A 15,265-nucleotide genomic window follows, 5' to 3' on the forward strand; every position below is an offset into this window, starting at 1 on the left:
GCAACTTGTTCAGGTTCCTTTTATTAAGGGAAAAGAATTCTCTTTTTTTTTTTTTTTGAGATGGTGAAACACACAAATCACAACATATTCTGGAAAAAACACAGGAGTCTTGATTGCAAACATTCTCATTAAAACAACTGTCTGGCTGAGGGTCTTTATTTAGAAGGGAAAATTTGCTTAACAGGGTTGTTAGAGGCAATGTCTGTTGTGTGCAAACAGTGACTCTTTACAGTTGAATTACATGAGGTTGTGAACATCATAACACTAGGAAACAAATACTTTTAATATGCTTTTAATATAATCAAGATAGTAAAGACCTTCTTAACAGATTCTGGGTTAAGAATATTTACATTTGAGTGATTTCTAATTGTACATTAATAATGAATAATTATTGTAAGGAAAACAGTATGTCCATGTACTCAGCATTCCTGCAGTTTTAGTTCTAAGTCAGGAATCTATAATCCTGAAAAATAAGATAGAGCATTAGCTGTTGGTATAACTCTAAGTTGATATAACACTTAAAAATGATGGCAGAATAAAATACATTAGAAAATACATAGTATTGGTCTACATTTTTACATCTCTCCAGATAGTTGCAGGCATTGAAATTAAATCCTGAAGTTTGCACTCCGTTTCAGTGTGAATTTTTTATCTTTTCAAGATTAGGGAGTTACCTTCAGGATGTCAGTTTACTTCTCAGCATTCTTTTGACAGGTAAGTTCTTCTTAGGAAGGAACTTGTCATCATCAGTACTTTCCAAATTGTTTACAAATGTGGGATATTTTCCATTTCTTGCTGCCTGAAACACATCTGTGCTCTCTGTTCTGGGAACTGAATACCTACAGCTTTTGTTCAATTCATCTGAAGTGTAATTAACACATCTAAGTGTATTTAACATCTGGGAAAAGTTTGTGGGTGGAAATCTAAGCCAATTACACAGTTAAGGTCTTTCTGAGACAACTTCTCAACAAAAATATTGTGGTCTATTTGGATAAAAATGAACTAATTTACATGTAGATCATGATCAAAAGCATTAAATAAATACCTCCTTAGCGAAAACCCACTGATCTCCTTCCATTACGTGGCTGAAAGACAAATATTTAGTAAGTTATATATTCTGTAAAACTGACAGAATTAAGTAACAAAACCCCTAACAACTTGGTGTGTATAGAAATTAGTGAATTTCTCAGCAGTGTCATTGTGATTATTGTCAAAGATAGACCTAAGATAAGTTATTGTTTAATCTGTATCTTCCTCTGTCGGAGAATTACACACTAAAATTTGCTGCATATCAATTGAGGAATGAATTTTCTATCTTGTATGAGTTTATAAGGGGGAGAAAGCCATAAGAAGTCACTTCAAGAGATTTTAATCCTTATTCTTTTTGCATTTTCTTGAAATGTGTTTTCTGATTGTTGTAATTATTTCATTATAAGTGCCTGTTGCTATTAACAAACACATACATGTCACTCTCAATGATTTTCTTTTTAGACTGTATTCTTTGATATAGGCAAGGACTTTTTCTCTTTTCACTGTAGTGTTTTTCAGAAATATTTTGTACTAGTGAGGGACTTGATACAACTTCTACTAAATCTGATAAAAATTTCTTCCTGGGCTTAATATGGATTTACCTTTTACCAATATTAATATTACCCATAAATTTGGCCAGTCATAACAACTCTAAGAATCCAAGCCTGATACATAAGAAATATAACTATACAAATCTCTGGTCTTTTCATTTGAATTATAGAATAATTTAGTTTGCAAAAAGGCCCTTAGAATCATTGAGTACAATCCTAGCCACATTTTTATTTAAAGCCATCAGCCACTTTCTTATTTTAGCAGAAATGCCAGAAAGTCTGATTGCCACCTTCTCAATTTTGCTAAAGTGAAGTAAAAAGGCTCTATGGGGTAAAAGATGAACACAGTAGATGTTCTCATGATGAACTCAGTCTCATGAGAATTTCTGTATCTAGTTTCTTACCTTACTGGTCAAAACAGAAGGAAAATGGCAAGGTCAGACCTAGCATAATGTAAGGGTGGAATCATATTTATATCATTTATATCATTATATCATTTATATCATGTGCAAACATACCCTGCTGAACAATGCTTTACGAAGATTTTCCAAGATGCCATATTTTCTAGAACTTTCTCTGACAAATAGATACGAAATAACCAATGACTTTTTAAGGCACAGAATGGTCTCATGTATACACAAACCTAGGAATATGATTTTTTAAAAATTCCTGCAATGCCTTTATTTTAATATAAGGAAATGTCAGGAGCAGACCTGGAGATGTCTTGTAGGGTGGAATGATCTAACTGAAAAAAGTATCCTTAATCACAGTAAATCTTCCTGTAATTCAGTTATTGCTCTACTTTTTTTTTTTTTTTTAACTCTCACCACAAAAAAAAAAGGAAAAAAAAAAATTAAACAAACCATACCCTGTAGAAAAAGTAGCCCCTGCTTTGAATCACTCCAGGTCCTTGAAGTTCTTCCTGAAGAAAAAAGTATTTTAAATTACATCTACAGCTGTAAATTAATACATACTGAGAGGTTGTTTATGTATATATAAAAAATATTTCTTCAGTACTACTTAAGGTCTTACTCCCTAAATGCTTTATGTGCATTTCCCCATGTCAGTAACACAAAGTTTAAGTTGTCATGTAGAAATGGAAGAGAACATATGAATGTTCAGGTGGAACAAATTCCACCTGAAGTTTTAGATCAGCTCAGATTGCTTCTGAATGGCACTAGAAATGAGGAACAGCCTTTGCCTCTGACTTTCCAGGGCTCACTACCCAGGCACAACAAGGCTGCCTTCATGACAGCGGTCTCTACAGAGAGAGTTGCTTTCTGCATCTTGCAGGAGGACAAAAATACAAAGTTTAAATATCAGAAATGCAAAGTTTAAATGCAAAGTTTAAATATCAGAAATGCTTGGGCTTCTCCCAGGAATGAACCCCAGACTGTTCCCAAAGATGTGCCATAACAGCCTCCCTCACATTAAGTCCCAAAGAGCAGTACTTGTGATAGTCTATCCTGTCCACACTGCACACAGGGTGAAACACCTGCCTGCTGATCCACATAGCAAGGAGGCTAACAAATGATGAAGACAATAGAAATTCTATTTAAATGCAAGAAGTACAAAGCATGAAGTATCCAGTTGCTTTAATGAGACCTCCATGATTATAGAATCTTAGGCTTAATCGCAGTGTTTTATTTGCTTCTGTTGGCACCAGAGAGAAGTGATGTGTCTGCCCTGCAGGTGGGGAGACAGTACACTTGAGAAACAAAATAATTTTAGTGTTATGCTTACCAGAACATTAAAATGAAGATGGCTTTTATCTAGCAATGGGGGTATTTCCCAACTAAACACTGGGTTGCTGTGATCTCTTGGTGAAGTGATCATAAGGTGAAGTGTCATGGAAAGGAATCACACCTGCTCTCTGCTAATGCTGTGAGAATTGTGTAAAACAGGATGACTCCCATCATTTCCAAGCTACAGAAGTAGATTCAATCCAGGGAAGCTTTCAAAGGAAGTAGAGTTTAAACTATACATAATTTTTGAGTCTTAATTCTAATTCTGACTTCAATTCATCACATATAGCATTGTACATAAAACATCTGTATGATTTTTATTTCTATTGTCATTCTAGCATTATCTGCGTTTGAAACACCCATCTTGGATTTATAATCTGATCACTATTATAATTTTTTATATTTCAAAAGGGTAAAAATTTTTCTGTACATTGCCATTTGAGTCTTATGGTATTCATATGTAATATTTTCTATTTTTTCTATTCAATGTGTAAAAAAAAAACAAAAACAGGAACAAAATAGGCAGCTGTTGCAAGATTAAGAAATTCATCCAGAACAGAGAGAGTAAAATTACTAATGAGAAACTGAGATTTATGTTAATGTCATTTTTCTCTTACAAGCAGACCCTCCTTAAAGATTACATGTTCTTGTTTGAGTTCATGTCAGAAGTTTGGTATTAGTAAACACCTGAAGCTAACAATCTGTCATTTTTGTAACACCTGCCTTCTAAACTTCTAAGGGTTTGGAGATGTTAAAAAAAAAAACTTCCGTAATAAATATGCAAGTTTATTTACAAACCTGCATGTATATATGTACACAGAAAAATATGTTTCCATGAAGATGTATGATTACTTAGAGTTTTATTTGAATCCCCACCCTCTAGAAGGTCTTTTGCTCAGTCTCTTATATTGACTAGCCAAAATAATGCTTGAGTCTTCTTTCTTAGATCATATTCTATCAGGCAGGCTGTGGCCCAAGAGGAATCAAAGCCATGAAAAAATCTGGTGCTGTTTCAAATTGGGGAGAAATAATGAATTTAATAGAGCATGTTTCCTCCTTCACTCATCCACCTTTTCAATTCCTTATCTAGCCAGGGAGAGAGGTGGATGGGTTTATGTACAGCAGCTTCTGTTGTTCTTCCCAATATGAGGAAGAAGAAAGACAACAGCAAGATAAGCCTTCCTGAAGCACATTCTGTGACATCAAGATTTGGGTAGACCAACCAAAATATATAAGCAGAAAGGTCTACAAGGGCATTTTCGGAACAGATAATGAATCACAAAGTGTAAGAACATAAGCATGCAGAGTTTCAGTTTACATACGTCCAGTTTGTATCTCTTCAGTCTTCTCTCATTAAGCTGAGGAACGAGTTGCAGTAAAGGATGCAGGACAGATGACTGAGAGGACACGAACACACACACATGAGCAACAGTGGAATTTGGCCCTTATGATGCACAAAAAGTCTCTTTCTGCAGTATTGACTCATGGACCAAACATGCACCAACAAAGGACTGAAGACTGAGAAATTGATTAATTGAAAAACTTATTTTTTAAAAATTTTGACTTGACAACAAACAGAAATCAACATTTATATTTACACTACACAGAGTGATGGAGGGAAAAGCTGTGTATCCTCACCTTTGCTAACTGAAGGTTAAGAACCATTTACAGACTCCTGGAATTATTCAGACTTTGTTCGGTCTCTATGAGTGGTATTGAGAATATTGCCATACAGTATTTCTACTAACACTTCTGCAATTTTCTACTATAGAAGTTAGCAGCTTCAACCTCTGTTGTACTGAGAAGTTCATTTTACTTCAAAATAAATGGCAACAAAAAAATTTATTTTTTGCTGAAGAACAGTGTACAGTAGAAATCCATTCTCAAGGGACATTTGTAACCATGGCACTGGTCACTCTAAGCTCTGATCATGAAATTCCTTGTGTTCAACAAGACTTTTAGCTTGCAGACAGCCTAATTATGCACAGTGGCATTGTGTGCAGCCTAAGTGCTTACCCTGGAAAAACACAGCTATGTGGGATTTTGGAGAGAGGTCCACAGGAAAAATTAAAGTGTAAAAAACCTGTGTTCCATTAACCAATTTAAACCTTCCACTCATATAAATGTAATTTAAAAAACAATGCATTTTTGCTACAATACTTCTTTGAAAAGTAATGCAATTAAGAGAATTATAATATATGAAGTAACCAGAGTTACCAACAAATTCATTTACTTAATAAGTAAATGAATTTGCTTATTTGTAGCCAATTTTGTGCTATCTGCCTAAGGTAAACAATATAGGATCATAATACCTAAAAAAAGTAGGAATCTGCTGTGATTGAAGTAGTTAATGAACATCCCAGCTGTCCACCTGGGCTCTGTCTTGCAGCCAGTGGAGAGAACTTATAAAGGTGAGAATGATGGATCTCACCTAAGTAAGTATCTCTGAGAATGGCTAGAAAATTGTCATCTGAACAGCTAAACCAAAAGTGAGAGAGCAGTGACCTCTGGGAGCAGCAGCAATGGTATTCAGGACGGTGCAGTGGAGTGCAGTAACCTTTTAAGCAGGAGCAGCAGCAGAAATAGCTCATTTCACTGTGCCTTAATTGCCATTAAAGCCTCCAAAGCTGCTGTAGCATGAAAACATTGACACCAATATGAGCAATGTCACTTTCTAGGAAACACACCACATGCTTCTGAAGAAATGTAAAGAACAAGGCAAAAATGGACATTGGCATGTAAGAATGATTGTTAAGAAACAAGAAAATATGAATATGTTTAACTCTCTCAAAATCCTGTGGTGCATAGATGCACACAGATAACAGAGCATGTTTGCATCTCAAAAGTGAGAATGGATCATGTACTTGGCTTGTTGGTTTATGAGAATACTTTTAGAGCAACAATTCTTGGTCATGGTTTAAACTATATTTTTCATTCAAAATATAATCCAAAGTCCAAGTGAGACTTAAATACTATTTTATTCTAAATATTTATGACATGTGCAAATGAATTAATACAGTGTAATTAAAAATTAATAAAAATGCTTTCAAGAGTATCTAATAGTTATGGTCATGTTCTCAGGTCCTGTAAGTCCACATTGTATCACTGCATGTGCTATGTTCCAATACCCAAAAAAAGTATTTGTTCTCATTCTTAAAATTTGAAACTGCAAGATTAAGATTCAGTTGGATTTCCATGAATGTTCAGGTGAGTTTTTTAGATTTTTTTTTCCACAACTGTACAGTACTGATCATCCTCTCCCATATTATTAAAACCCCTTTTGTACTGTAAACGTGCAACTCCCAGTCCTGAGCTTGCTATACAGTTGGCAATATTCATTTTTGCTATACTGCAAAAAGGAATATTGCCTTGGTTTTGCATACAAGCACACATGTACTCACTCATAAGGAGGGGCTATGCCACTTACCATGATGTCTGAGTTGCCCGAGTCATGAGTCTTAGAATAATGAAATAAGAACTGTTCAAAAAAAAAAAAAAAAAAGAAAGGGGGTTTTACTACAAAGCAGGGCAACAGTTTTAAGATTTTCTTGCCTTTTTTAGTGTGATTGTAGGACATATATAGACATCTTACCCTTTTCGTGTTGTCTTTCTCATCTAAATCCTGTGGGAATAATAGTTGGTAGAAAGGCTTTTATTCATTAAAATAAAAAGAACAATTGGTAATTTTGATTAAACACATAATCTTTTCAGCACTGGGTTGAAATATCCTTCTTCCTTGGCAGAAGTATTGCATGCCTTTGCTTATCAATCTAACTAATCACTTCAAACTCTGTGGAGAGCATTGATTACTCTGCCCTAGAAGAGTTAGATGTGTTTAGCAGATGTTCCCTTGTTCATCTCCTTTACTTAGGAGATTTACTCTCTGAAGTAAATTTCTTTGTCTGTTGAGAATTCATAGTTTTTCTAGTCTAGAGCAATAAAAACACCTAACACTTTGTACTCAGCCTGGAGATAATTTTCAAAAGGTTGATGTATCCCTGTTGTCTTTACAAGGTGTTACATTCAGGCACATGGCATTTCAGAGTAAAAACTGATAGAAGTACTTCCAGTGCTGAATGACACTTTGCATACTGGGTCCTCAGAATTCATTGTAGACAATGGCACAGTAAGAGATCAGGCTTCAAAAATGCTAAGCAGCCTTTTGTGTGTGTTACCTGTGGTTTCTGGAGAAAGCCCATGATCAAAAAACAGAGTTCTTCCAGTGTATTGGATACCTAATGCAAAGAAAACAGGAACTCAGATATCACACTTCCAATTCTACTACATATAGCAAACAGTATCCAAATAGTAGAGTTACCTCTGTCTGACTCACCTGAGGCTGCGAATCTGTGGAGAGGTAAGCAGAACATGCATCATCTATCTGTAAGGGTTCACACAGTTTTTTAGGAAGTCATAGTAATAAAAACAAGGGAAACATGCATATTTTCAGAAAAAGGTAAGTGTAAGTGCAGCTAATGGCATGGCAAGCTTGCCTATTGTAAGACATCCTTGTAGGTCCATTCATTAAATACCTTGCATTTAAAGGGGGAAAGGGCCTTAACCATATTAAAAAAAAATAAAGAAAACAACAGCAACAAACTTATATTTGCATTATCTCAACAAACATACGTATCTGTGACTCTTATTCTGTACCCAGCACATACTCCTCCTAACTGCAAACTTCTCAGACTAAGTCATATTTTAAGTTATAATTGTAAGCATATGGGGCATGAAGTATGAACTTGAATCTCTTCTGCAAAATCTTTGAACTATACAAAACTGTGAAGAAAATAACAAAACTAAGGCAAGGCATTCAAGGTTCAATCCTCAAACACAGCTCTTTCAATTGGACTATGGCATCCCTACAGGTGTATGACACATGCATCTCTTGAGTGATTATGAGATGTGCTGGCACATGTTATGCACACCACTCAATTTGTGCCAGAAGTTTCCCAACACTGTGTGAAGCATCATTACTCTTTGTCTACACCAGTCTTTTCAAAGCTGTCTTCATTCCATGCCGTCATGGTCTTGGAAGTACCAAACAAGTGATTCCTGCCCATCCTCTCCCTAAGGTTCATAACCTTGTATTAATTACATCCTCCTTCTGTCTCTTTTCCAAGATGAAAGAACTGATTAATTTTTACTGGAGTTATTAATAGAGAAGGAATAAGAAATGGAATAACAGGTATTTGAGTTCAGAGAAATAATATTACCAGCGCTGAAAGCTTGGAGTATTCTGTAAGGAAAAGTCTCCAGCACTGCAAATGAAGTTGCACAGTTTAATAATGATGGCAAAAAGCAACTTACAATTTTATTAAGTAACTTCAAAGTTGTATCCAAGTAATCTCAATGAGTATGTGCTATTTTTTTCCATGTAATATTTGTTAGTGTTAGACGAAAAAATATTTTTGCCACTCATGTTTTTCACAGGCTTTCAAAAACATAGTGGTTTGGGGTTTTTTTGATAGAGCAGGCAATGCAATTGTTCTTGCAAATTTTTTATAGAGAAAAAGCCCTAAGCAACATGCATTAGCAAAGAAAACATTAAAGGAAAAAAGAAATCTAAAAAATAGTGCTTATCTGAGCACTTCAGAACAAGAGATGATTCATTTCTCCAGAGACAATCTATGAAAAAGCATTAGCAGATATAGTGGAAAAACTAATAGCTCACAGGATTCCCTTTTCAAATAGGTTTTGTTAGTAACACATCCTCTCTGTTCTTTTTTTCCTTCATCTTACACGTGTTTGAGTGCGTTAGCTCAGCTTCACTACTTTCAGAGTCAGAAAGTACAGAGGAAGAAGTCAGCAATGAATGAGATAAAATCAAGCTGAAGTAATTTTGGAAGCTTATGTTAAAGAAAGGGCTGTTTCCTCTTGGGGATTGTTTGTGCTTGGGTTTTATTTGTTTATTTACTTGACACAAAGAACTAACATAGTTCAGTAGCAGAACAAGCCAGAGACTGCTTTGCAATTGTTCAACACAACTGTATCTTTCAGCTAAAACCTTTGCAGACCAAGCAAGGATGGAGGAAAAGTGACCATTTCTGTTAATTCATTTTTAAAAATTTAATAGTTTCTATATTTATACTTCTCCAAAATTTTCTCTCCTGTCTCAGAAATGTGGCCTGAGGGTAGAAGATTGCAAGTTGGTTAATTAACATAAAGAAACAAAGGAAGTAAGAGCCAAGTAATGAAACAAAATACTTAGTGACAAAGTTCTCAGATTTATAAACTCAGAGCCATTCCTGGAACATACCAGGTTTATTTAGAGGCAGGGTTTTTTCTGAATGATCCACTAGTAAAGTAGCAAAGAGGGAAGAATTATTACTTACTTGCACTTTATGAAACCTCAGTGGCCTAGTATGGGTGAGTAACTAGGTTGATTTAGGGTATATAAATATATATCTAATTATCTTTCTTTAGACACTCTCCAGTCCAGCATAATTCTAGTTCTAATGGTAGCTTTTATATTGCTTCTATTGCAAAACTTTACAATATCTAGTATCTTATGCATACTGTTTTCTTCATTGAAATCAACAGGACCTTTGTCTTGGTTTCCAGGCACCACAGGGACAAATCTTAAAGCTAACAAATCTTATCAAGACATGCAGAAATGTATAAAACAGCTTTTTAAATTCAGAATGTAAATAACTAACTTTCAAAAACTCCTTATAGTTATCGGGTTCTTACTTCCCAAGAGACGATTTTTTCCCAGGTGAACGACATCCCTAGGGCTCATTCAGGTGCCAGTCTAGAATAGGTTAGGTTTTGAGTCACTATGCCCAAGTTATGTCCAATATGAACTGTGGGGAGATGACAGTAAGCAGAATGTCTCCTGTAATGGTCTCAGTCAGAAGAAATTTACTCTCTGCATCTGCCCCTGTGATGAGTCACTTATTTTCCAATGTTATCAAAAGCTATTAAATTAAATGTCAACACAACAGTTGACAGTTGCAGCAACACCAGGGCATGCAAGTTGCAGGATAAACCCTCTCCACATGTCATGCCCTGCCACTCCATCTGTTCCCAAAGGGCAAGGAAGAGCCTGTGCTAACACATGCGTCACACTCCAGAGTCAAAACAAACGCTCATTTCAGAGATGAGGGCGGAAGTTATGATACCAATCAGCAGCCACATGTTAGAGGGGCTAATTGACACAGTACACTGTCCTTTGACTAGTAAATTGAGAGGCTAGGATAGGATTGAACAGCGTCCCAGCCTTGTGTGCTGAGCAGAGGATGCAAGAAGCAAGACAGGATAAGTCGAAACAATTCCTGAGTATCATGTACAGACTATAAATCTACCAGATGTGAGGAACACTGTGATGCTTCCAGGGACAGTGTCTGCCTGGTCATTGACAGTTCTCAAACATGGCTCTCCATTGAGACAAAACAATATCTTCTCACAATGACATCTCAGCACTTAGTCCCAACATCCTCCTGAAGCAACTGTTCAGAATACCCAGAAAATTGGATATTTCACCTCTTTGCTGATGCCAGGATAGGAGACATACAGGAAGACATACTGGAAGAAAACACAGCTGAACTCTGTGCAAGAGAAACCCTGGATAGTGAGGTGGGACTGTAGCAAGGATGGGCACAGAAGAAATGGGAGAATACCACATGGCAGATGATGCTTACCTCTTTCAACAGCTGCAGATCCTCATCTGATTCGAGTGCTTGGGATGGCATTGGTGCACCTGGAAGCACAAACTGTGCTCAGCAATGCTGTACAGCAAAGGTCATTTGTGTAAGTGTCCCATGTCAGACATATCTAGCACAACTATTAACTGCAAAGGCCGAGAGCTGTTTGGTCCAAGGAAGTCTGTGACCCTGGGTGCTCTGTGGTTTGTCTGGTAGATTTTCCCTGCTCTCTTTCAGCAACACAGCAGGATGCTTTATCACAAGTTCACAGCTGATATGGACACTCACATGTCTGAACAACAAACAGTGTGGAAGCTACTTAGGTCACACTGAGACCTGCTCAGAAAATCACAGTCCAGTTCCTACCACCTCGAGTTTTCTGAGCTCTGCTCACCTCCAGTGCATGCGCTGTGAGTTGAGGATCTGGACTCTACTTCTTGCCTTCCTGCGTGCTACAGCTGCAGAATTGAACATGCACTACGTAATGTGTGGTTGCATATAAATAGTGTCCGTGATACAAACATGTTGTTTTGACAAGGTGATAGACAGTACATCTGTAACTGGATTTGTTTCCTCTGTCTTGCATATGTGATGTGGAAAAGCTTGTCCCTCAGTAGATTAAATGTGTTCTTAATTGCATAACGATGCAGTGAAGCTGTGCTTAACTTGGGGGAGCTCCTTTCTTTATCTCTACCCACTCAGGCTGCAGGCATGGAAGTCACTGTCCCAGCATCCCTTCCAGCTCAATGTCCAGAATATCCCTCTTACCCCTTTGTTATTTTACCTGGCAGTGTATTTCTGATAGCAGTGCATTGTTAGAGTCTCTGTCAATAGCAGAAACGAGCATCCCCAAATTGTGAGTGTGTCAGACACCACCCAATGGTGTCCGTGAGGGAATGTGCTGTAACTCCCATGGGAGGGAAACTGGTGCTGCACCTCGAGACCTAGAGAGAATGTCCAGTGAGCAGGGAATAAATGCCACCATGTTAATTGTTTTACATTTGCCCCTAATAACAATAATCACAACAGTAGTTATTTCCAGGCATTAATGGAACAGGATGGATTTCAAAACCACATTTTTGTACTGGCACTTTCTTAAGGTGACTAATTATTATGGCTGCTTGCTTTGCATCCATAAAGGGGCTCTTAATTTCACACTATATAGAAGTGGGATTTTTAAAAAATGTTTGAATTGTTCACATTACAAGGAAACTGATTTCCAATTTTTTGTTTCATTTCAAAGAGAAATGCCAAATAAATTAAAGGTGCTACAGTTGTCTTATGTTGTCTTCTGCTCTTAAATTATTGTATTCAAACTGGAGTGTTACCTGGCATTAGTATCCTAGTTAAAAGAGTGGAACAGGGCAACATTTCAAATTAGAACACCTTCCCCACCAAGGCATTGCCTGCCTATCTCTGAACACTGCTTCTGCCATTGACTGGCTCCCAAGGCTTTTCAGGGAGACCTAAAGAAATTCATTTGCATGCATTAGTAAAACTTAGTGCAACAAGCAGGAAAGCCTGAATATCATAACTTTCTCCTTTATTTTTGGCCTGTACCATAAACTTCTGGACAGAGAAGATAAATTGTTTCCCTCACTTTCCTTTACCCTTTTCTACGTATTCAGAAACATTTCGTTCACGTGCAATCCCATCTGTTTTGTGCACCTGGGACTGTGTTCCTCCAAAGGTTGAGGAGTGTTCCTTCATCACCCCATCCAGAACAGGGCTGCAGTACCTACAGGACTTCATTAATTTCCACAACAGCGTACACAGTGAAACAGTAAGGTTTTTTTGTAATATACACCATAACCATAGGGGGAAGGGGAAAAAAAAGAAGGCAAGAGAGAGAAAGAGAGAAATGAGAGAGAGGAGAGAGAGGGGAGAGAGGGGAGAGAGGGGGAGAGAGGGGGAGAAAGAAAGAAAGAAGCATGTGCTATTGAAGAAAAGAGTACTATTTAAAGGGAACGCGGAGGTGGAAATCATTCTACAAAATCAACGTTGTCCACAGCATATTTGCTCTCCTTCAATTCTGCCCTCTTTAAGAAATGCAACTTCTTTCAAGGCAGTAGAATGCCAGATGCACAGCTTGGGACTCACATCTTACGTCTTCTCTTCCCTCTACTGCATCCCTAAACAAGCTCCTGGCAATCATTTGTGAAAGAACAGTGATGAAATACTGTGTGCCACTGCCCTCCATTGTGCTCCTCTTCCTTCTCTCCTCTCTTGCACATCCTCAGAACTTATTTTTAACATATTAAGTATGCTGCCATTAGATTTCTTTGGTTATTGATACTGAAAAAACAAAACATAGCAGAAAAAGACTCCTCCCAACTAGAGCAAATCCCACAAATAAAATGCAAACAAAACAGAAATGGTCCTTGCACATCATTTTGTAACGTTACTTTACAAGGTGTAAGCAGTTAATCTATCTGAGGTAGGAATATAGAGTCAAAAAGAGTGACTGGTTTGTTAAACAGTCCGCTAGATGTTTCACAAGAGCCCCCTGCTACAAAAATAGCAACATTCAGGATTCCTCACCCGATACATACTGCTACAGGTTGGAATGACTGCCAGAGGATCCTAATCTGCCCTGCAATTTTGTGACACATGTTGTTTCACGTCTTTTCTTACCTTTTAAAATCAGAGTAAACGACACTTAAAATGAAATATCTTTTAACAAAAGCCTATTCCCCAAGTTGCTGGAGTGTTTTGCCAGGACAGAGTCATCCTGCCGGGATACCGGAGGAGCCCCCCAGCCCCAGCCCCGGAGCCGTGCCCAGCCGTGCCCAGCCGTGCCCGCAAGGCTGGCCGGCTGCGGGCACCCTGCTCCGCGACAGCGGGCAGGGATTGCGAGCGGGACCAGCCTCACCTTTGCAAGCAGAAATGGAGGAGGCGATGAGGACGAAGAGGAGGAGCAGCGGGGCCCCGGGCAGCCCCGCGCCGTGCCCTGCCCTCCTCGGGCCGCGCTCGGGGGTGCCCGCGGGGCGCTGCTGGTGGCACGGGTGTCCCATGTCCGCCGAGCTCCGCTCTGCCAGCCGCTCTGCTGGGCATGCCCTCGCTCGCTGCCCCAACTCTTTAAATCCCCGGCACGTGGGGCTCCGCAGCCCGGCTCGGGAGGGCAGCCCCGCTCCGCGGGTGACTCAGCCGCTCCGCCCCGGCGCGGGGGAGTCCCTGCGAGGCACGGAGGCGAGGCGCTGGCCAGGCTCCAGGCCCCGTGTTAAACGCCGTCCTTTACAAAACCCCCCGTGTTTTAGTGCCCCGGAGCCCGGCAGCAGCAGTAGCGCTCCCTCGCTCGGGTGCTCCGAGCGCTGGGACGGGGCCGGCCGAGGAGCGGGGCTCGCACACTGTCCCTGCCCCGGGACTCGCACACTGTCCCACTCGCACACTGTCCCTGCCCCGGGACTCGCACACCGTCCCACTCGCACACTGTCCCGGCCCCGGGGCTCGCACACCGTCCCAACAGGAATGCCGGGATGAGAGGCGTGTTTCACAGTGGGGCAATCCGAGCCACCGGCTGATCTGCTCCCAGCCAGCCGAACGTGGGAGGAAATCTCGTCGAGCTGGCGTGTGGGAGAAGACGTCGGTGGCTCTAGGGATGGACAAATGGACACTCACCCCTCTGCCTCGGCACCCGCCGACTGGTCACTGAATTTTCTGAGGAGTCCCTGGCTGCAGAGGTGTGACTGCCTCCAGACTTTCCCTGTGCCTTAAATACACGCGCAGTCCCACGCCACGAAACAGAACTCTGCGACAGGACAATATTTAGCAATTAAAATCCTAATACTGTGCTTAGCAAGGTATTTCACTTATAATAACAGAGCTGCAGACCTCAGTCCCACTTGTCATTTATGCCTGTAGATAATGAAAGCAACTACATTCTATGACAGTCAAAAGTACACAGACTGCAGATCTGTTAAGGCACTTGGGCAGTTTAGTCCAGCTGAAGCACAGCAAGGTCTGGCTTACCACAGTGGCTGCCCAAAGTCTGCTGTTCCTCCTGCTCTCAGATCCAGCAAGTGATGATCGCCAGTGCCAAGAGTGAGCAAGATGCTCAGGCCAGTGCTGACCCGCTCCTCACACCGAGCCCAGCAGCAAGGGCTGACTTTGAAGTGTGGCACATGTCTGTCTGTCTCTGCTTTCTCCCCATTTGCTCCAGGAATATCCTGCACAGATGAGGTGCTGCTCTGATGCTACAGAAATGGTTTCCCGTGGGAGATCCCAGTTTAGAGTCTGCCTTAATGTTCTTTTCCCCTTCTTTTTACATTCACTCATATTTTTTTCTCTCGGTTGC

At 39.6% G+C, this 15,265-nt stretch overlaps 1 protein-coding gene across 5 annotated transcripts; it reads right to left on the bottom strand.

Moving 5' to 3' along the window:
- Nucleotides 1–53: 53 nt before the first annotated feature.
- NMU (neuromedin U) lies at nucleotides 54–14,389 on the bottom strand. Of its 5 annotated transcripts, XM_064712208.1 has the most exons (10): nucleotides 13,844–14,389; nucleotides 10,969–11,027; nucleotides 7,659–7,706; nucleotides 7,501–7,560; nucleotides 6,918–6,947; nucleotides 6,753–6,803; nucleotides 4,648–4,722; nucleotides 2,449–2,502; nucleotides 1,046–1,085; nucleotides 54–463 (listed from the first exon to the last, which is right to left on the bottom strand). In XM_064712208.1, exons 1-9 carry the CDS (start codon nucleotides 13,983–13,985, stop codon nucleotides 1,050–1,052), a joined length of 555 nt encoding a protein of 184 aa, XP_064568278.1. In that variant the 5' UTR covers nucleotides 13,986–14,389; the 3' UTR covers nucleotides 54–463; nucleotides 1,046–1,049. The 5 variants fall into 5 exon arrangements, with proteins under 5 accessions (XP_064568278.1, XP_064568283.1, XP_064568281.1 ...); XM_064712213.1 differs by lacking the exon at nucleotides 10,969–11,027 and having other exon boundaries at nucleotides 7,659–7,672; XM_064712211.1 differs by lacking the exon at nucleotides 7,501–7,560.
- Nucleotides 14,390–15,265: the final 876 nt, after the last annotated feature.

Source organism: Zonotrichia leucophrys, chromosome 4, assembly GCF_028769735.1.
Source record: "Zonotrichia leucophrys gambelii isolate GWCS_2022_RI chromosome 4, RI_Zleu_2.0, whole genome shotgun sequence".
Taxonomy (NCBI): Eukaryota; Metazoa; Chordata; class Aves; order Passeriformes; family Passerellidae; genus Zonotrichia; species Zonotrichia leucophrys.

Bases quoted from the DNA above. Each gene is read 5' to 3' on its own strand.
- NMU (XM_064712208.1), bottom strand. From the start codon at position 13,985: ATGGGACACCCGTGCCACCAGCAGCGCCCCGCGGGCACCCCCGAGCGC. The intron at 4,723-6,752 runs GTAAGTGGCATA...GTGTCCTCTCAG, and splicing joins CGGGCAACTCAGACATCATG to TCATCTGTCCTGCATCCTTT. The intron at 2,503-4,647 runs GTATGTAAACTG...TTTTTTCTTCAG, and splicing joins TGAAGAGATACAAACTGGAC to GAAGAACTTCAAGGACCTGG.